Source organism: Trachinotus anak, unplaced genomic scaffold (genome assembly GCF_046630095.1).
Source record: "Trachinotus anak isolate AG129_WGS33_773 ecotype Australia unplaced genomic scaffold, CSIRO_AGI_Tana_v1 ptg000034l, whole genome shotgun sequence".
Taxonomy (NCBI): domain Eukaryota; kingdom Metazoa; phylum Chordata; class Actinopteri; order Carangiformes; family Carangidae; genus Trachinotus; species Trachinotus anak.
In genome coordinates, this window is record NW_027273885.1 from 2,177,526 (window position 1) to 2,199,372 (window position 21,847).

Sequence of the window (21,847 nt, forward strand, 5' to 3'; positions counted from 1 at the left end):
GCCGCAGGTGTGTTGCTCACCTTTACGATATCCTGTGCAATCTGTCGGGTTTTATTGATGTCCAGCATGTGACCTCTTTCTCTTACAACAGAGTACAGAGTCAGACCTTTACAGAAGCTGCAGAGAAAACACACGAGACACGATTTTACTAAAACTGAACATCACAGGAAACATCATCCCATGATACAAACAAACACGTGTCTGGAAAATCAGCAGAACTGAGATTTCTCTTTTAGCAGCTGTACCTGGTGATGATGGCGAGGTGGGGCGGGGCCATGCAGGCGCCCATGAACAGGACGACGTTCTCGTGCCTGGTCTGCCTGTAGTTCATCACCTCCTTCTTGAAGAGCTTCAGGTGATCCTGGTTGTTCCCGTCGATCTCCATCAGGCGAATGGCCACCTCCCCATGCCAGCGGCCCTTATGCACCTTCCCCCAGCGACCCTGCACAGTCACACAATCACACGTCAGCTGTGACAATGATATCTGAGGTTTTTTTGTGCGTCTGTGTTATGTCTCCATCTTCACCTTCCCGATGAGCTCTCCCAGCTGCAGCTGCTCGTACGGGATGTCCCACTCCTGCAGGTAGACGCTGGTCTGGCTGGCTTTACGAGAGATGTGGCCCCTCCAGCGACCGTCGGCCCCACGGCGGCATATGGACGAAGGAAGATCCTCGAGCCCGTCCTCGTCACACTCCTCAGTGGGGAAGCTCTTCCTGCTGCTGTGCCGGTCCGCTGCTTCCTCATCCTCAGCTGGGTAGTCTTCCTCTGCCTCCTCCCCCTTCTGGGACAGTGAATTTATTAATTAATGATTCATTCATAATTAATTAGAGCAGAAGTGCTGCAATGGAAGCTGGACAGTTTATACATATTTAGCAATATGGGCTCATCAAACACACAAAATAATGGTGCTAATGGGTCAGGATGTACTATCAGAATTTGTTTGTATATTTATTTATTTTATAAATTTTAAGTACATACATTATATGCATCATTACTTCTTAGCCAAGGGGAAAGATCATTATATAAATATTATTATATATTATAATCCGTCACATTGCTTCTTCTTGGTATTATCTTTCTTCCATCAAGATTTCGCTGTGTAACTCAAATCATGCGTCAAATTGTGCGGTTTGATCAGGAATGGTTTGCTATGACTCTTGGTTGTGTTTCAAGTTACCATGGCGATGTAAATGGTGAAAAACAGTGAAAAATTTTCCATAGAAAACGAATGGAGAGACATCATAAAGATGATCAAACCCACCCCTCTTTGGAGCCACGCGGCTTCGTCATACTCGAACATAGAAACATGGTTGAAAGTTTTTACAGGTCACAAGACTTGAGACTTTTTTGGGTTAACTCTGTATTTTCATAGCTTTCACTATTTTTACAAAATTACAATTTATGTTTTGTGACATTTTTCAACTGTTTCAGATTTTATAGTGGGTCTGACACTCTTTTAAATCCCACAATTTCCAACCTTCATGCATAATTTCTATATAATTTCTATCACCCAGTGTTGGTCTCATTGTGGTATCTTTTACAGTTTTTAAAGATATATAAAACATCATTGTCTTTATTGAAGTCTTGGGACGCCGGCAGTGAGTTTCCTAGTTACAAAATACAGTTATTTACTCCCCCTGGAATTATTTCCTGTTTTACCCAGTTGGTAATGTGGCTCTGCTCAGAGAGCGAGGAGTCAAAAAATACTCCCAACTTCCTCTGATGACAAAATATATCAGAAATACACTCCACAGCAGGAAATCTGTCAGTTTGTCTAAACCGCATAAGAATATAAATAACATATAAATAACACAGGCAAATGTTGTGTGACACAGATTTGTGTAACAAATCAGGAAAATAACATTTTTTTTCACTTCTTCTTTTTGCTGATGTAACTCAGCGTGTGAGACTGTGAACACTCACCCCTCCTCTATCTGTGGCTGGGAGCTGTGTGTCGGCGACGGACACCTGCGACCCTCTGAGAGAAAAAACACAACGATTAAATACCAACAAGATGATTATGTTAAGAGTCACTGAGCTCATACACAGTAGATCCTGGACTGACTGATACTCCACAGGATTTGAGGCCAGAGCAGTGGCAAGAGAAAGTTAGTGAACCCTGTGTCCTAAAATAGGATCACAACTTCAATTATAAACACACAATCTATTCTAACTAATAACACATAAACCATTGTATTGTCCACATTAAAAACATCATTCAAACATTCACAGCGTGGGTTGGAAAAAGTACATGAACCTCTCGGCCAACGACATCAACCAAATCTAGCTTGAGTCAGGACATATCAGACCTGGAGTCCAGTCAGTGGAACAGGGTTGGAGGTTTAGAGGGTAAGAGACACCCTGACTAATAAAAAACACGCGTTTATGATCAATAGTCGATTCTCATGAAGCTGAAATGGTCACAGTCCACAGTCAGACAACCCGTCTGTAAATAGAGATGATTTAGTTCTGTGGCTTCTCTCCCTAGAAGTGGGCGTCCAGCTAAGATGACGCCACCGAGGATCTGCACGCCACCGTGAAAACATCCTCCCACAGGTGGAGCAGGGTGGAGGGAGCATCCTGATCTGGACCTGGACAGCTCCACATCAGAGGGGAGAATGAATTCATCTTCAGACACCCTTCATCATCTTCAGGATGATGTCAGGGTGTCCGTTCGACCAGTTATTAAATCCAAGGGTTCACTGACATTTTCCACCAGGACTGTGAATGTTTCATGCTTGTGATCAATAAAAACACTGTGTTTGTCTGTAGTTGAGATTTAGATGAAGATCGGATCATATTTTATCACCAATGAAGGAAGAATTTTGAATCTAAAGAAAATCTCACATTGATATATAAGATTTCTTTTTAAGCAACAAAACACAACATAAAAAAAAAAAATCTTCATGACTATATATGATCGTTGATGTGTGTATGCTGCTCATCATAGCCTGATCAATAACGGATTTTTGATACTGATGCTGATATTTAAAAGTTGGAAAAGTGTGATCAGGACATATCGGTGGATTTGCTCTTATCACTAAGACATAACATCAACAAACACAAAGATAAAGATCCTTGAACTGTGTGTAAGTGATGTAAGCAGGAAGCTTCACACTGTAAAAACAAGCCTGTCTGCCCCCTCTGGTGGACAGACTGTGTAACCAGACAGTTTCTAAATGACCTTTAAACAGTTCAATGACCTGTTATGTTACATTATACCTTCTGTATAAAACCTCTGTATCAGTGTTGTTGTCTCTTACCCAGACTCATAGTAGCTGCCAGACTGTTGAACAGCTGTATACGTGGAAGCAGGAACATCTGTTGGAAAATACAGCTTCAGTAAACTGCACTAATATAAGAGTTATTCTCCAAGAATACTGCGTTAATACAAATACATTAATACTAACTACTGGTTTAATTAGGACTAATTCAGAATAGAGGATGTAAAGCTCTTGAACGTCCAGACACAGTCGACTGCAGACGTTAAACACGTTTTTGGGAAATTCATAAATTTTGTTAACATTTGATGTGAAAAGTGAAAAGAAGCCAACACAACCCTGCGCAGCAAAAAGACATTAGAATCTGCCATTTTTTAAAATATCCAAATTAAAATCATAATATTACTATAAAACTGAAACTTAGGAGAAAAAAAATGAAACAGCAGTTGTGACCTGGGTCAAAGGTCGTGCACCTTACACAGTCAGTACTTAACTCCCACATGATGACAGATATCGTGGGCGTCAAAAGCAAAGTGTTTCAATTCTTGATTTAGGAATTTCTTTAAGTGCTGACTCATCTGGGTCCTCGGCCCAAATCTGGCCCATATACCTCCATATCTGGGCAGATGTGTGCGCTCCAGAATTGGTCCAGATGTGGAAGCAGCATCTGAAAATCAAGCTGTATATGGACCAGATTCAGGCCGTGGAACCGGGCCTCATCCTCAGTGAATTTGAAAAGGTCGGGGTGCTGACCTGGGAAGTGGAAGCGGTTGTCACGGGAGCGCTGCGGTGAAGAGTTGGGTGGGGGGGTGGTGCTGACACTTGGGGGGTTACTCTGCTGGAAATGTGCCGGGGAGGAGGGTGTGGAGGAGGTGGCTGATGATGGGTTACTGCTGGAATCCATCTGGTTTAGAGTGGGGGGGGGCTCCTGTTAACACATGAGCATGCACACACACACACACACGTCCATACACAAGTTGAGGGTTGCAGTGCATTGTGGGAAAGCAGCTATGTTACAGTAAAAGAAACCTGTACTCACCCTTTTGGTGATTGCCTTTGGTAAAGTGCCGTACTGCAGAGGGATCTCTGCTTTGTGATCGATCCGGTTATTGATATCTGATGGAACTGACTCCGCCCTGCGCATCCTTGGCACTGAAAGTCAGATTTAAACATCAGCTAAGTTTGTTCGGTTGTACGGCCCATTACAAGGCCCCCTCTCAATGTGCTTCAGACAGAAATTCACTCCTGAAGCTGTTTCCTAAACACAGATGAGTCAATGAGCATCAGAGCTCAGAGTCGTGACAATTTAATTTAACAAGAGAGCAAGTGAATTTAAAAACGACGCTGAATGTTGCTTACATGTGAGGAACGATATCCGACACGAGGGAGCATCTTTGGTACATTTGTTGTGGCACTTTAACCTGTGAACAGATGGACAGTATTCAGTGATGACGTGTGTGTGTGTGTGTGTGTGTGTGTGTGTGTGTGTGTGTGTGAGGGGGGGGTGTCTTACTTGCAGTGCTTGCACTTTACACCGAACATCATGCTCTTGTGACACACTTGGCAGGTCTGCGAGAGCCAGGACTTGGTTGAAAACCTATGAAGGACAGAAAGAAAGAAAGAAAACACACTTTTATCATACAGACACATGATGATCTGCTAACATTTGATGCAGATTAATGAGCCTGAGGAATAAAGTTAAAGTTTTATATCACATATGAATGAATGTCTGCTACACTGAAGCCAAACAAGTTCACACAATCCTAATTAAGCCACGTTAATCTCTGTATTTCACAGTTTGAATTCTGGTGTCTGGGGTGGCTTTCCCACGCTTAACATCAACCAGCAATGACGAGTTTCCAGAGCTGAAGAGGAGGTCACCATAGCAACAGAGACGCCACAGCAACTGAGAGTCACGCAGAGGCTGTGGTGGAAAAACCTAGAAAGCATCCATGAAAAGTTTCTGATGCTCAGATAAAAAAAACAAGCTCAGCATTGAAAACTCAGAGTCTAAAAACAGAAAGTGAAATCGACAGCGAGGACAAACAGGGTCACAGTCAGAGTCACTGAGATCACACTCTTCCTACAGTCTGATGTTAATGTGAACTTTAACTGCAGCTCCTGGCCTGTATCTGCAGGGCTTTCTGCATTACGACACTGCCACACCTGCTGATTCATGAATCAACAGGTGAACAGGTGTTTCTAATAAAGTGCTCTGTGGGGGCATAAATACAGGATCAGGTTGAGGGATCAAAACTCGGACAGTAACAGAACGCACAGTTTTCAATATGCTGTGTAAAATGTGGAGACTTTCACCAGAGGAAGGTGCAAGAAAGAAGACAGAAGCGTGATGAGCGACAAACATCAGACGCAGTCGGACAGCAGCTGGTGAACGTGGTGGAGCAGCTGAGGAGTCACATGTTTCCTCTTTGAGTTGGTGGAGCTGAATCAGAGTGAATATTAGACTGACATTTATCAGATGGACACAAATAACAGACGCCAAATGAAAGATAATGTTGCTCCACAACTGCTGGATGTGTAAATAACGTTCACCATATCAACTTCAGTGGTAATAACGATGTCAGGGTTGGTCTACAGAAGGTTCTCCACGGCCCAGAGTGGCTTCAACAATCAATGAAAGCAGGTTAAACTCTCCAGATCCAAGTTAATGACAACCTGTTGGACAGCGGCTTAATATTGTAGTTGTCGCCTTGATGCCTGTGTTACACAAAACTGTGTTTGTGCTGATTTATGCTGAGTCACATTTAGGATCAGGGAAATGTAACGAGGGAGTTTTATAAAAGAAATACAATCTAAATCCTTTTCATGGTGCAGCGGTGGGATTCTGCTGCAGATTAATACTAAAACATCATCTGTCTGGTTAGATAAACGGTGGGTCAGACCGAGCTCTCGACAGTGTTGAAATGTCTGGATTCCAGTCCACAGTGGTTTATATCAGAGGCTCAGTGTGGCTGGACACTGTCCCAGTCCGACCTTCACAGGGAGTCAACAGGAAACCACAGCAGTGATAGTGGAATGTTAATTCCAAAATAGCTTGTGGAGATGTTTATTTGTAGAAGCATCAAACATACAGCAAATTGGTCCTTGTAGTTCATTTCAGCCAGTCGCTGAACCTACTGAAAAAATGTGGCCTTTTTAAACCTGTGATAAACCGCAGGTTTTGCAGAGATCAGTTTACTGTGGTGGTTAGTCTGACTCAGCGTGTGAAAACAGCTGCGTCATGTTTCTGAAGAAATGACAGGGCGTCAAAGTTTGGTCTTATACTTGGAAACATTAGTTTGCCTCAGTTCTGCAACATTTCATTATTCAGACTCGCTCGCTGATCCCGTCTGGAGGTGGAATGCAATCATTTTTCTTTCCAATTATTTCTGAGATGCTAACAAGCTACGCTAACTCTCCCCAACAATTATAAAGTGTCAGACAATGGAAAAAAGACAGCCACATCACCTCATGTGTGACCTCTCACACAACCTGCACTCACTACAAATAACACAAGATCATGTAAAGAAACTGTCACTTTTTCCTTCATGGTGTTTTAGTCTGAACAAGGCAGCAAGTCTCCGGAGGTGATGGGGACTGACCTGTGCGTTACAGCCAGGCCGATGTCTCTCCTCATTGTCTGAGGGGAACTTCTGTGCATGGTCACATCTGTGAGGAGCAAGAGTAAATATGTAATATCTGAAAAACACAACAGGAAACAGTGGAAAGTGGAACAGAAGCACAGAGGGAATAAATCCAGGCCCGGATCTTTATGGGGGACTCACTGTCCATGAGGGTGGGGGTGGCGGGCAGCAGCATGTACGGGGCTGAGGCCGGGACGGGGCCGGGCGTCCGGGCAGACAGCAGCGGTGACGGCAGGGCTGAGTCCTCAGGACTGTTCCCACAGCCGTTGATGTGAATGGCAGCCAGCACCTTGTTCTTCTTACCAGCCCTGAAACAACAGAGAGAGACTGACCTCAGACACTGCAGAGTCCACGTCAGCCTGTGACACTGTGACACTGTGACACTGTGACACTGTGACACTGTGACACTGTGACAGTACAAACTGCTGCAGAAACAACTGTCATATCATTAGACACAGTGTAACAGGGATAGAGATGGATTTGATTTGTCTTCCTACATGCGGAGGCTGTGAACTGTGGGGCTGGAGATGTAAAGTGTCTCCAAAGAAAGGGCTAATTAAAACCAAACATTTTAAAGGTCCCACACAGTCTAAAGGTATATGTCCATGTGTTTGTGATTATAAAGCAGGTCTAGGTTCTATATTAATACTGTGAAAGTATCAAAGCCTCAGTCCACAGAGAAATGCACACAGCCTGTATTCAGAAACTGAGCCTTAAAACCAGCCGCCAGGACTTCTGGAACTTTGTGATGTCACAACAAAGCAGTCACCACTCTCAGTCATACCGTAAGCCCCGCCCACCTGGACCCACCATCCAACTTTGCAGCATTTTTTACCTGAAATCTGCTATATTTTCATTGAATCGCTCAGAAAAGCCTGACAGAGGAGATGTAAAACTACTCTGAGATGGTTCTTGGTTCTTAAAACCACAAATATATCTTGAGATGGAGATCAACACTTCAGATAAAACACAGGAAAAGTAAAAAAAATATATATATATAAATAAAAAATTAAAAATATGGGACCTTTAATCCTCTGGGGATTATGAATGTGCAAGGTAAAAACCTGCCTGTTATATTAGAAGAGATCTTTTGTCAGACGTAAAGACACGACTGCAGTATTAATTCAAACCCCACCTGTGCGTGGCAGGCTCCTCGATGCGGTTGGCGAGCTGCGACTCTTGACTCTTGCTTCTCGTCAGTGCGATGGTGGGGAGGAGCTGCAGCAGTTTTCGGGAAGGGGGTGGGGGTGTGTGGGAGGGCCTGGCGGTGCGAATCTTTGAGGTCTGTGTGCTCGGCTCCAGGGTGAAGATGTCAGTTGTTTCATCAGCTGATATGTCTGGTCTTTGGTCATTTGAGCAAGGTGCCACTGACATGGAGACAGAGGGGCTGCGGGTGCTGGTGGGTGGAAGGGGGGTAGAAGGGCTAACAGCACTGGAGGGGGCACGAATGGGAGAGAAGGCATTGCTGTCCTGTTGGGGCTCAGATCTGCAGGAGTCAGACCTCAGGTCACCGCCTAGAGTCAAAGAGTAAAGGTCACATATTAGAGAGAACAGCAGACACTGTCACTCATTACAAAAATATGATTTAAATTAAAATGCATTGATTCCATCTCAGATTTATGCCCAGTGCACCTGTTTCATCGGCACTCTTCAGACAGGAGAGGGCGGCAGTGAGGCGAGAACAGTCCTCTGAGTTGGAGCCCAGGCGTCTCATCGTGTCCTGCAGCTCAGAGCTGGACATCTGCAGCAAGCCGTCCACCGAGAGCTTCCCTGCTGCAGCCTGCAGGGGACGAGGAGGACGTCTCTGTCACTGACTTTAAGGATACGACAAAGCTGCAACATGCAAATCAGCTATGACAATAATCAGCCGGATATATGTGATTATTTATGTGAGATCAAGTGTGATAATGCATCAGTTTTTCTAAATCTCTCCTTTATCTGTGATGATAAACGTCCTCTACACTGCACCCAGGTTCACTGAAGCTCATCTGATCTGTTGATGCATCAGTGACACGAGGACACACTCCACTCACAGGAAAACTTTCACCAAGACATGAAGGCATTTACGTCGGCTCTATAACTGCAGCCTGAACAGTCACCATTAAAGTTGGATCAAGACCTCTGACAACCTCAAAGATACATAAATGTTCTATCAGATGTTGTGATGTTGCCTATCCCTTTTAGTTTCAGATATACGAGAGTGTAATGTGTTGAAGGGAGGAATGATGAACACAGAAAAACATCCAGCCCTGGCTAAATGACATATTTCAGGAGATTTTTGAAGAAAAAAAGTAAATAAAACCTCTGCAGTCTTTCTTCAAATGTTAATGCACTGTTTTGTTTTGTTTTTTATTTCATGAACTTAGAAACTGAAAAAAAGACAGTAATGTCATGTATTGAAGTTCGGGTATCTTTATACAGTGGCAAAAAAAAGTGTGTGAACCCTCTGAATGAGCTGGTTTTCTGCAGTGACTTCTGATAAAATGTGATTTTCATCATGTTACAAGTACAGACAAACACAATGTGCTTGATCTAATAACACACAATTACAATCATCCATGTCCTTATTGAACACACCCACTAAAGATTCACAGTGCTGCTGGAAAAAGTAAAGGAGCCCTTGGATTTAATAACTGGTCGAACCTGCTTTGGCAGCAATGACCTCAAAGCAGCTCTTTCTGCAGGAAGTTTGGATCATTCTTCCTCATAGAGCTGCTTCAGCTCAGACACATTCTCATTAAGGTCTGGGCTCTGACTGGACCACTCCAGAAGGTGGATTTTCTTTCATGTCGGCAGTTGTTGCAGAGCCTTTTTTACACTAAACATAGAGCTGCATGTTCAGCCTTAGTTCCATCAGCCCAGAAAACATTTTCCCAGTTTCATTGTGGAGAGTCAAGCTGCTCTTTGGCAAACTTCAGGTGCAGTCGTGTTATTTTTGGAGAGCAGCTGCTTCCTCAGTGGACACCCTGCCTGGTCAATGATCTGTGTGTGGCCGACTCTTGAACAGAGACGTTAACCAGCTCCAGTGATTACTTTAAGCCTTTAGCTGTTACTCTGAGGTTCTTTGTTATGTTACTGATCAGTCTGTGTTCAAGTCACCTTAGCTGGACGCCCACTTCTAGAGAGAGCACCCACACATCAGCAGATGCTTTTTATGAATGACAAACTCAAAATGTTTTGGCTTTAAAAGTGTTTTTTACAGTCAAAGTGTCTCTAATCCTCTAAACCTCCAATCTGGTTTCATAGACTGGACTCCAGGTTTGATAAAGCCTGGCTCTAGTTAGCTGAGTTATGTCATTAGCCGAGAGGTTGAAGACTGAGATTGAGATGTCGGGCTTTTTCTTTCCATGCAGCAGGGCAAGCTCCGACAGAGTTTACGCAGGTGGAGAAGGGAAGGTATTCTTCCATCCGACACAGGAAAAGTATGTGAACCATTTGTAAAGAAGCTGGATTTCTGGGGAGCAGATCTGTGAACAGGCTGATCGGCTTTTTATTTAGATAAAAAATATTTGGAAAAAAATACCTTTGGGTCTAAACTGTAAAATCAAAAAGCAGCTCACTGTCAGTTTCTGTCTGAACTGCTGACTTCATGCAAGACTGATTCATTGAATCTGGTGGCAAACTGAAAACAAGTTTTACTCTACACAGCTTCCATTCTACTGGAATGTGTTTTCTCAGCCTCTGTTGTGTGTGTGTGTGTGTGTGTGTGTGTGTGTGTGTGTGTGTGTGTGTGTGTGTGTGGTGTGTGTGCGTGTGGTGTGTGTGCGTGTGTGTGTTTAATGAAAAGAATGGGGAAATGGATTGGCTTAATATCCTGGTAACTGGCTGTTTTCTGTCCATAGTAAGTGACTTGGACATGCTGGGATAACAAGAGGGTCAGTATTTGTGTGTGATGTATCTGGGAGACAATCCTGAGTCTGAATCTGAGGCTTTCCCCCAATTTAATCCTTCATTCTGCGCAAGAATGTTCAGAAGGCTTCAGCAGTCTGAGTTAAACGAATCATCATCAATGTTCTGGTCTTCTAAGCATGAAATTCTGGTCTTGTTTACTTGGACAGTGCATCCAGTGAGATATGTCCTGGTAGCTGCATGTGGGTTTGTTGCCTGGACAATACCACTGCCGGGAAGAAGACTGCAAGACCTAATTTGACTAACTCAAACCAGGACTCTAGCTACTACTGAGAACCACATGGTCTTGTCCTCAGTAATACTCCTGGGAATTTGGTAGCCTGCCAAACTGGCTTCTACAAAGCACTGAATTGAGGGTCTGAATTACTGAGGAGGGACTGTAATTTATAGAGGGAGAGGGTAACATGAGGTATATTACTGCCAGATGAAAGATATCACGATAAGGTTTGATTATAAAAAAATAAAATGAAATATCAGCAGGATATGTAGTATATAATAATGAAAGGCTGCATATAACACAGGTCACCCACTAAGTCAACTGGAGGTAAACATAAAAGATGGGGAGAGGACTTACATGTTTATGTAGCTCTCATTATGATGGAGAAGTTTCTATCTCAAAGATCATACTCCTGGATAGAATCTAGTAGAAGCATATTTGAGTGGAACAAATGAATCCAGTTACAGTATTATATGTTGTACCAGTAGGAACACAGAATGACCAATATTTAATTTTCAGTCTAAGGCCAATATTGACTTGAAGCTATTACAATCCGCTTTTGAATAGTTCCAGGAATTACGGATACCAGAGAAACTAAACTCAGGAAATAACCTGGGTACTAAATTCCCTTGCTTTCATTAAAATGAAAGAACCATGAAAACCAGGCAAATTGATCTGATGACAGATTAAAAAATGAAAAAGAAAAGAAAAAAAGAAACAAAAACAAAGACAACATGTTTGTCGGGGTAATCCCTCAAGTATCGGAGCAGACAGTCCAACAGAACCAGTACACCCCCAACCCCAACAGTTAACAAAGCACTAACCTATTTCCATACATCTCCATTGTTCTGGTTGGAGAACACATCTCTGATTGAAATATCTAATAACCACAAAACTCAAACTATTGGTAAATATCTGCATGGCTGCGGCATTTGTTGACCCCTCCATTAACCCCGACTTCCTCCCTCAGTGGACTTTGTCAGTCCATAACAACATCACCCGACATCCTCCTTTGCTCTTGGACGAATATTTAAGTCAAGATATCCATCAGTGATATGTGCAGATTCTCGGTATCATGGTATCTCTTAGAGCTTTGCAAAGTCAACTGGATTTGCTCGAGGGTTCTTGAAGACGTTTCCCCTCTCAGTCGAAAGGCTTCATCAGAATCTCGACTCCTCAGCGCCAATCAAGGTGTAAAGACCCCACAGGAAGTTAAATACCTGGAGCTCCCTACAAGCCAGGTAGAACTGAAGAAGCCTTTTGGATGACAGGGCAAACATCTAAAAGAACCTCAAGCAAGTCCAGTTAAAGCTCTAAAAAATCTCAGTAGAGTGTGGATTTGAGAAATCCTACAGAATAATCAGTGCATGAGAGGCTTATTTGAGGGATCTTGAAGAGTCTGTCACTGGGAGTATTTAACTGCACAACAAACTGTGGTTACACAAACTGATGAATCATGTTCCCAAACTCATGGCAATGACCTGCCTGAGGGGAATTCCAAAAAAAAAAAAAAAAAAAGAGTTGTTGTGATGAAGACTTTTAAGAGTCTGCTCTGATAATGGCAGGCAGTCCTTGCGTAATTTTCTCCAAGAATTGTGCAAGCAATTTCTCCAAAAAATGCCTCCAGCACTAACCGCACTTTCATAAACACGGGCACAAATTGTCTCTTATTCTGACAAGTAAATACACAATCTTGCTAATGTACCTATAATAACAAACATTACAGCCCAAGAATTAAAAGGTAGGTTTAATTTTCCAGGTAGCCCCAAAGTACCAAGGAACCAAAAGGGTAATAAAAGGTAATAAAAGGCATAAACTTCCTGGAAACCAGTGAATCTTTAGGCTTGTTTCAAATTAATTCAGACGTGTCTGGATAAGAGAATTTGCCTGCAGCCAGGGACAAAAAGCTGGAGTCTACCTGGACATTTTCCAGCCTCACCACAATGACGCAGGGAATATTTATCAGATTACCACTGGGTGCTGATGTAATGTAGTCATCTATCTAACTTTTATTCAGTCATAAATTATTGTGCCAGGCCACATTAGAGTGCCATAAATCACTATGGGCCTTCTTCTGTTTGGTCTCATATTTATTTTATGTAAATACCTCCAGGGGAGAGATTTGCTTGCCATTTTCATATAGCTGTCATGGGAAGAATATTCTTACAGTAGCACCAACAACAAAATGAATGGCAGTGCACTTGGCAGTCCTGGATGCACTCCAAACCCCTACACATCCACCAAGCCACCCCGAATTACCAGAAGTACCACCCAATAATTACTTCTTAACGTTCTCCAGATTATGTGACTTTTGAAATTACAACATTTAAGATAACAAAATAAATCTGGCCCATACTTGGCCGACATACTAGTTTTCTTCCTGGCCCGTATCTGGCCCATATACAGCATGACTGTCAGATGCTATTTCCACATCTGGACCACTTCTGGCGTGCACACAGGAAATCTTGTGTCCATCAGCCAATACCATAGGATAACGGCCGGAATCTGCCCAGATGTGGAAGTATATGGGCCAGACTCGGGCCAAAGACACACTGAATGAAATGACACACTGTACAATAATATCACTCTTCACAACTGTCAATCAGAGCATCAGTTATGACACAGACTGAACCTTCCTCATGCTTCTCCTTCTGTAATTATTTGGCTCTTGAACAGTTTTGTTAAGGCTTATTAATTGATTTGATTGTTTTTCTGGCTGTGTTTTGTTGCCTGTGTATCTATACAACGTTGCTGTGGCTGTGTCTGCTGAGTGTGTGTGGTCACACATGAAGACAACAGTCAAAGATAAAAACAATGAAAACCGTTAATAACAATAAAAGATGTAAGATGCTGTAAGTAAAACTGTGCACTTATATTTGAAAAAAGCTTTTTAAAAAATATGTTTTAGGAGTGGTTTAAAAGATGTCATTGGTTCTGCAACTTTCAGGTCTTCAGACAGGGAGCTCCAGAGCAGAGGGGCCCCGGCTGCAGAGGCCCCAGGTCTCCTTTAGTCTTGAACCAGGACTTAGGAGCAGCCTGCAGAGCCCTGTCTGAAGATCTGAGGCTGAACTCGGCTCTTGTCTTGAAAGCTGAGCAGCTGAATGTTTGCATTAATACAACAAATTAAAATAATGTATTTAAGATGTAATTACAATTATAATGTAATTATTGACAGTTATAATTAAGCATCTCAGTTGTTGCAGAGGGAGACATAGGGAGAGGGTCGTGATGAAACCTCCGCTCAGTCAGAATTCACCACAGAGTCGTTCTCATCTCTCATTTTCTGTTTCTGTCATCAGATTCACAGCTCCACGCTCAGAAATACCACCTTAACGAGCCGCAGTCATTACCGAGCTCATTAAATCAGGATTTTATGATCAACACACTGTCTGACAAAATGAAGAAAAATAGTTTAATGGCGGCAGCTGTGGTGAGAGATCAGTTAGACTGATGTTTAAAATGATCACAGAGAAAGATTCACCACCCGAGGCGATCAGCTCGTCTACTGGCAATCTGTGGTAACGATGACAGATGACTGCCCCACCCTAGCTGGAATACGACCCCGCCCCTGTTTTGCAGTGTGTCAAAGATGATGAAACACAAACATATGTAGGTCAATGTCAGCAGAAATAAAACGGTTAAAACTAGATTTTGACACAGGGCCCTTCCACAAGACATGGCCTCATCTGAGACCTGTCATATTTCTATATTATTTGAACTTTGCACAAGTCAGAGCCAGTTGAACAGAAATCTAACCAGTGAGCATTGATCCGTGAACCTTAACTTCATCCTGCACTGGTACGAAGGTGTGAACAGGAATCCAAGCTCCTCTGTGCCTCCTCCTCCTCACAGAGACACACAGCCTCACACACACCTCTCCCCCTCAGTGCTGAAGTTAGACCAAGTGTCAACCCACCGTGACGCCCACACCCACTGGTTTGTGAACTGTTTTTTTTTTTTCAAGATATTTTTTGGTAGGAAAGAGTCGGGCCGGTCCGGAGTCGAACCTGCTAAGAGCATTTGCGCTCATGTACTACGCGCCCGAACCATTCAGGTATTGGGTCGTCCCACCATCTTGGTTTTTTGAGACCAGAAGAAACCATATTTGGACAAGAAGGTTGAGCTGAGGAGTAAGGAGTGGATCTGACCTGCTCTGTACTCTGTCAATCACATGGTAGCCCCGCCCTAATGCATACCCTGCTTTATGATCTATTTTCCTCTAAATGGAGCATAATTTAAAAAAATGTACATCATGTTGTGTTGAAGAAGACTTGAAACTAGAGACTGAGACATAAACTCATCAGGAAAATGTTTCCTGAGGTAATAAATCAATGAGAAGTAGAGACATTTTCCCATAGACTTCAATACAATCAGACTTCTGTTTACCACCAGTGGATTCGCCCCCCGATGGTCAGTAGAGAGATGGCTCTTCAGCATCGACTTCACTACGTCCAGGTTTATAAACAGTCTGTGATTTACACCTGGTGCTTTTACTGACATTTATCATATTTTGTTCTTTGCATCCCAGTAGCCTTATGGGTAAAGCGCACACTACATTACCCCAGTGTCCATGATTTGATTCCCGACTGGGGGGCTGCTGTTGCATGTCAAACCCCCTCTCTCTCCTCAAGTTTCCTGTCTTAAGTCCAGCCTAAAATTTAAAACACCTTGTAATAATGTGGCCTACCCACTCTGTATCACAGTTAAAAAGAGAACTACTGGCTGATTGAAGCCAAAGAGGCTGAACTCAGCGCATCACTGCGGGTCCTGCAGGTTCAGCAGACACTGGGTGACTGTGGTTTGTCTTATCTCTGGCACGTGTAATATTAATGTAGAATTTAAACAAGAGCTTCAACTGGAATAGAAACAAACATACTATTCACTACTATTGTACTTTTAGAGAGAACAACAGCAGACTCCCACAGATCCATGGAAGATATGAACATGATGAAGTACAGAGAAATTCAAAACATCATTTTAAGTTATCTGTAAACTGAAGAACGCCCTTCCTTTGTTTAAAGAATGTTTGTTGTGTTTCAGCCGTGTGTCATCGTTTTGTGATCGCTGTATGTTGTGTTTGTACCATGTGATCATCTTGAGTCACATAAATAGAAATGACAGATGAAGGGACAGATGAGTCCACACACCCCTCCCCCTCTGTGATCACACAGTACAGATGTTGTTCTAAAGATTCATCTCTGCTGATTTTGTCGGACGACATCATGATCATAACACGGTGATTTAACGGCTCAGCACAACAGCGTGGGAGCTGCAGTTTGCGCGCTCTTCCTGTTGTGGCTCTAAATTCCCTGTAGGTGTGAATGTGAGTATTAATGGTTGTTTGTCTCTATATGTCAGCCCTGTCATAGACTAGCAACCGGTCCAGGGTGCACCCCGCCCTCGCCCAGTGTGAGCTGGGACTGGCTCCAGATCCTCCCTATACGACCCTAAGGATAAATACTGATGATAATGAATGAATGAATAATTCATGTTGGCTGGTTCTTGTGGTTCCACGTTTCTTTGTGTTTTGATTAACAGACAAATTTAACCCCATGAAGTTCCCGTCTAATGATCCCATTGCTCCTGCTGTCAAGTCAGGATCAATGAGTGAGCTGCAGCCAAGTGACAGCCTCCAATTCATTCACACTAAATGTGATTTTGTTCTCTAGAATTTTTTTTTCTCTACCTTTTTAGAAACTCCCCCTAGAAAATAAAAGTGCGAGAAATAAAGGTTGTAAAAACAGACTCCACACTTTGAGAAGCTGAAGCATACCGATACCTGGGAAGTGCCTGGGCATGCCTCAGCTGCCTGCGCTGAAAAGGGACGAAAGCCCAAAACGAAGCAAAAGAGAAGAAGAAGCAGCTCTGACAGACAAGACAGGACACTGACTGAGGAAGACTCAACAGGAGAGAAACAGGACATGAAGGTAAAACACACAAAAAAAACAGACAAACTCCTCTAAAAAACACAAACTCTGCCTCTGAATGGTTTCTTAAACAAACGGTTAAACCCAGAAACAAAGTCCACAGTAGTTGGATACGTCTCCACCTAACATGCAAATAGAAATCGGTCCTGACGCTCACCAATGGCAACAGACACACAACACACAAACAGCTGAACCAACAGAAAACACACACACACACACACACACACACACACACACACGCTGTAACTGCCTGAAACAGCAGCAATGAGGAAGTGGAGGAAACACCTTTCCTACCGCTTCTATCACAGGTTACAAACTCTCAGAGGCAGCAGAGACACAGCGGAGGTTCAGCTCGGGTACGTTACCATGTGGTCGACAGTATCTGCTGAACACCGGAGCCCCCGCTGTCATAATTCAGACACCGTTACAGAGTAATCCATGGGAGCAGCGGGCCTCGGGGAAACACACTGACAGAGAGCCAACTAATCTTCCCAGAGCTGTTATCACACTCCCTGTTTTTTCCCTCCCTCTGTCTTACTTATCCCTCCCCTCCTCTCCTCTCCTCTCCTCTCTCTCTCTCTCTCTCTCTCTCTCTCTCTCTCTCTCTCTCTCTCTCAGCAGGGTCGGCCAGTCTGTCTTCCTGACATGCCAATGCTGTGCTTCAGCAACAGGTGGCGACCGACTGTGGGACGACTCACTCCCTCTGGGGAAAATCAGCTTCTTTTACTTTGGGATCTTGTATTTTTTCAGTCAAACAGACGGATGTGAAGTTTGTTTAATGAGCTGGAATCCAGAAAATTCTGAAAACTAACACTGAGAGCTTCTTCCTGTCATTATCTAAGCTATTTTTGGAATGCACAACAACATTACAATTCACACAGCTTCCTGATTTCAAGAACATTTTCCATTCAAGTCATTATCACTGTGAGGAGCTTTCACACAGTCGCTGTAGCTCTTCACATCTCTGGAAGCTCTGGTTTTTCACTGCACATGTGCAACTAGTGCTGGTTCACATACTTAACACTTAACATTTAACAACAAAACAACAGGTAAGTAGCTGCAGTGGAAACACTTCAATCCAAGGATCAACCTCAGGGGCTGAGAAATGAAGCATCAACACTGAGGAGCTAAAAGCTGCAGCTCCTCTAACGACCACTAGAGTCTGGCTCCAGCAGTGAGTCAGTCCCACAGACTCCCATGTTCAAATGTCCAACTTTACAGCAGAAAGAAACATGTTTACAGCCTGGTACAGAAACTGTTCTGGTCTCTAGAGATCATTTCCTCCTTCATGACAACTGTACGGCTGAATTTTATAGAACTCACCTTTTTAAATTTTATTAAGGACTTAAGTTATGCATATTTGAAGGCGTGGCCTCTTCTGAGTGACAGGTGGGCGAGCGTATGCTTGCCACAACACAGAACCAAAGTCTTGGCTCCACACTCACCCCACCTCTTTGCCCATTTTTGGATTAGCCAGGAGTTAGGGGCGGAGTCAGGCACTGCCAAGAGGGCAACAGCGGAGCAGCTTACTCTGAACTTTAAAACCACTCTTCGTCCTGTAGGTGACGTCACAGAGGCTACGTCCATCTTTATTTCCAGTCTGTGCTTTTTTATTTTCATCTTTATTTACTCAGGTCATCTCACGTATTTTATTTCATTTCTTAACATATGAATTATGTTACAGCTAAATAATTATTAAATGTAGATTTGGTGTAACAAACACAAAGAGAATCGATTATGATGTTGTTCATATGCTCAAGTTAATAAAACTGATTGAACTTAATTTTCTGGCTTTTTCATTTAGGCTTAATTTAGAGTTGTAGATGCTGCTCTCTCCTTCATTCATTCATTCATTCCTATGGAAGAGACATTAATAGAATCTGTTGGTGGTGTTGTTAGCATTTATTTTTAAGCGTTTAAAGCCACTATAATGAAAACAAACCCTCTGCATCTGTGTACAACTCTCAACAGATGACAAAACATTTCTCTGGAACTTTCTACTTTCCAGCTCCTTCGGGGACTTTCCCTTCCTGTAGCTGCTGACAGTAATACCGTCATTACCAGGATTCATTCCTTCACACCCATGCAGGGAAAAGACTCACAGTCACATTTATATTCATGTGAATGGTTGTGTCCTTGTTTGGCACTGTTTTGGTAAGATAAAAAGACCAAAAGGAAACTGATATCTCAAAGCAGTAGGACTAAAAAACATGACGAATTAGATTTTTCCAAGCAGCTGAATCAGTGCAGGCTCCTCAGAGGGACAGAGATGTGGACAAGTTGTTGAGACAGAAGGAAACTTTTGGGATCCGTGACAGTCAGACAGAAGGACGACAGGCCCCGGTGACAAACTCGGGGGCACATGCATACAGGGTCAGGGTTAGGTTTGCTGTTCATTGATTCATCTGTAGCTCCATGTGAATAAGGGCTGCAAAAAATAATTATCTTTATTATTGTTTAATAATTTGGTCAATAAAATGTGAGAAATAACCCACACAGTTTTCAAAAGCCCAAGGTGACACTGTCAGATCTCTTGAACAGAACAGTCAAAAAACGAAATATATTCAATTTACTTTCATATTAAAGAAAAATCAGCAGAAAGTGAAGCGAAAAAGAGAATTTGAATCGACTTTTTTTTTTTTTGTTGACTGACTAACGAATTAATCAACTAATCATTGATTGTTAACAAGTGCATGTCCATGTACTGATATGAAGAGATTTAATAGGAAACAGTGACACAGTCTCACTCATGTAGTTCATCAAAAGGAGGAGGACCATCATCACCATCACTGCTGCCATCTCTTCCTCCTCATACATGTTACTCAACTGTCGTCATGTAAATAAAGGTCATGTACATATCGTGGGAACACGTCTGTTCCCAGCTCTGCCCCCCTCCTCCACAGTAATACATGACAGGAATGCACATGCAAACCAGGGACAAGCACATACTAAACTCATACAGAAAACTACAAGTCCCTGCTGCTGGCCTCCAGAGGCAGCTATGTCCATTACACCCTACAACTCTGAAGGGTTGGACCTCAGCCATAAACATACTCCCTGCACACTCCTTGCTTCTTGACAGATGGTCCAACAGCTTCAGAAACCTCCTGTGGCCTGATGGTGGTGCCAGAGGAAAGGTTATTGGGTCAGAAAAAAAATCATTATAGCTGTGGACCAAAGGATTCCCATCATTAGCTCCCAACACAAGCAGTACAAACACAACACCTTCATGTGCAATGTGCTTGGTTTGTACAAACTGAAAGCCACACACATATTTATAGAACCTACGCAAATGTGGTGAACAAGAAACTGACAGCGAAGAGTGTCACCTATTATAATCTTATTCTGCTCAGTGACCAAACATTCCTGCAGCGTGACTCAGTGTGAAGCGCGCCCCAGTTCTCTTACTGGTCAGGACACAAAGGGGCTGCCAGGGACCAGGACACAGTGTACCAGCTCCGACCTGAGCCGGGGGAAATAACACCAGTCACACATAAACTGTACTGTGTGTCATTTCTGATGCACAGACCAAGGTACAACAATTTAAGAAAGGTTGTATTACAGTCTTGAATGTGACAAACCAGCTTCACTAGAAAGGGGGACTGCATTCTGCTGAGTTCAGTGATGGAAAGTAACTGTGTCGACACAGGAGGTTTTAGTGTGACAGCAGCAGCAACTGCTTCTCTGCTCTGTCTGTCTACACAGGATGCATTCAGGCTTTATACTGACTGTGGGTCACTTACGTTTTGGCAGCGTTCAGAGCCCAAACACACAGTTATGCCTCTAAAATGGAAGAAAAAAGGATTTAAAGTGTAAAGACATGCTACATGATTTCCTTTTAGAAACGAAAAAGTTGAATTCGAGCGCAACAAAACAAACACTTGCTCAGTTCTCTGTCTGCTATGACCAGTAGATTACGTTGGATAATGATAATGTTACCTAATGGTAGCTTTCAATGCTGTGTGGCATTACTCAGAGCCCAGCACACAATTACTGTGGCGAGTAGAACAAAAGAAATTAGCATAAAAATACCCTTTGGGTCACAGTAGCGTGAGTAAAACATGAGGCGTTACACAGCCTGTGTAGACAGTTAGAAATGAGTGAGATGGACAAAAGAAAAACACGACCAAAGACACACTGTGCAATCAAACATTGTTCTAAACCCTTCAGACCCAACGTCCATTATAACGGACGTCAAATATTTACTGGTTTCAGCCAATCTCTTGAGCTAATTTGAGTTTGCATCCGAGTTAATTTTATTGCTTCAATATAGAATAACACACGATTGGTGGACTGGTTTACTACAATTCTTAGTTAAAGGTCTCATATTGTATAAAGGTAGATGTCCCTGCGTTTTTTGATTATAAAGCAGCTCTAGGTTCTATATTAATACTGTGAAAGTATCAAAGCCTCAGTCCACAGAGAAATGAGAGTCTCAGATCCTCTCCTCTGATTGGCTGACTGACCTATTGTTACCAGAGCTCCAGAGAGAAGCCTGAGAGAGGAGATGTAAAACCACACTGAGATGGTTTTTGATTCTTAAAACCACACATATATCTTCTGATGGAGATCATTAAAAAGCTGCTTATACAGTAATGCATTAATAATAATGATCCAATTTATAACACTAGAAAAGACACCGCCTTAGGACTTTTACTTTCGATACTCTGATATAATTTGCCAACAATATTGTAATTTTACTTTCTTAAGTACAAATATGAGTATTTTCTTCTAATCAAATACTTTTTAACTGTGAAGTTACTTGAACAGTTTTGAAGGGAACATATGTATGAGAATTTTAAATCCCTCTGTACATATGCTGCTATCATTTACCTAATTGTTCGGGACAGTTCATATGAAGAAACACTATCATACTGGATTCAGCCAAATGGCAAGTTTTCCTCTGTTGTCCCTGGCCAGGTGTTCCAC

The 21,847-nt window shown here is 42.7% G+C and overlaps 1 protein-coding gene across 5 annotated transcripts in view; it reads right to left on the reverse strand.

Annotated features, from left to right (window-relative positions):
- The window catches only part of LOC139614409 (kinase suppressor of Ras 1-like), a 39,453-nt gene that overhangs the window by 7,009 nt on the left and 10,597 nt on the right, over nucleotides 1-21,847 (reverse strand). For 3 of the 5 annotated variants that reach the window (XM_071471645.1, XM_071471647.1, XM_071471648.1), the window contains 13 exons: nucleotides 8,498-8,645; nucleotides 8,001-8,379; nucleotides 7,007-7,173; nucleotides 6,824-6,890; nucleotides 4,735-4,818; nucleotides 4,581-4,642; nucleotides 4,261-4,373; nucleotides 3,975-4,149; nucleotides 3,264-3,321; nucleotides 1,924-1,978; nucleotides 527-781; nucleotides 246-442; nucleotides 21-117 (listed from right to left, as the gene is read on the reverse strand). In XM_071471645.1, the coding sequence (XP_071327746.1) occupies nucleotides 21-117; nucleotides 246-442; nucleotides 527-781; nucleotides 1,924-1,978; nucleotides 3,264-3,321; nucleotides 3,975-4,149; nucleotides 4,261-4,373; nucleotides 4,581-4,642; nucleotides 4,735-4,818; nucleotides 6,824-6,890; nucleotides 7,007-7,173; nucleotides 8,001-8,379; nucleotides 8,498-8,645 (1,857 nt within the window). Of the gene's footprint in view, nucleotides 1-20; nucleotides 118-245; nucleotides 443-526; nucleotides 782-1,923; nucleotides 1,979-3,263; nucleotides 3,322-3,974; nucleotides 4,150-4,260; nucleotides 4,374-4,580; nucleotides 4,643-4,734; nucleotides 4,819-6,823; nucleotides 6,891-7,006; nucleotides 7,174-8,000; nucleotides 8,380-8,497; nucleotides 8,646-17,283; nucleotides 17,447-21,847 lie in introns of those variants that run through there. The other 2 variants (XM_071471649.1, XM_071471646.1) reach the window with 2 other exon arrangements.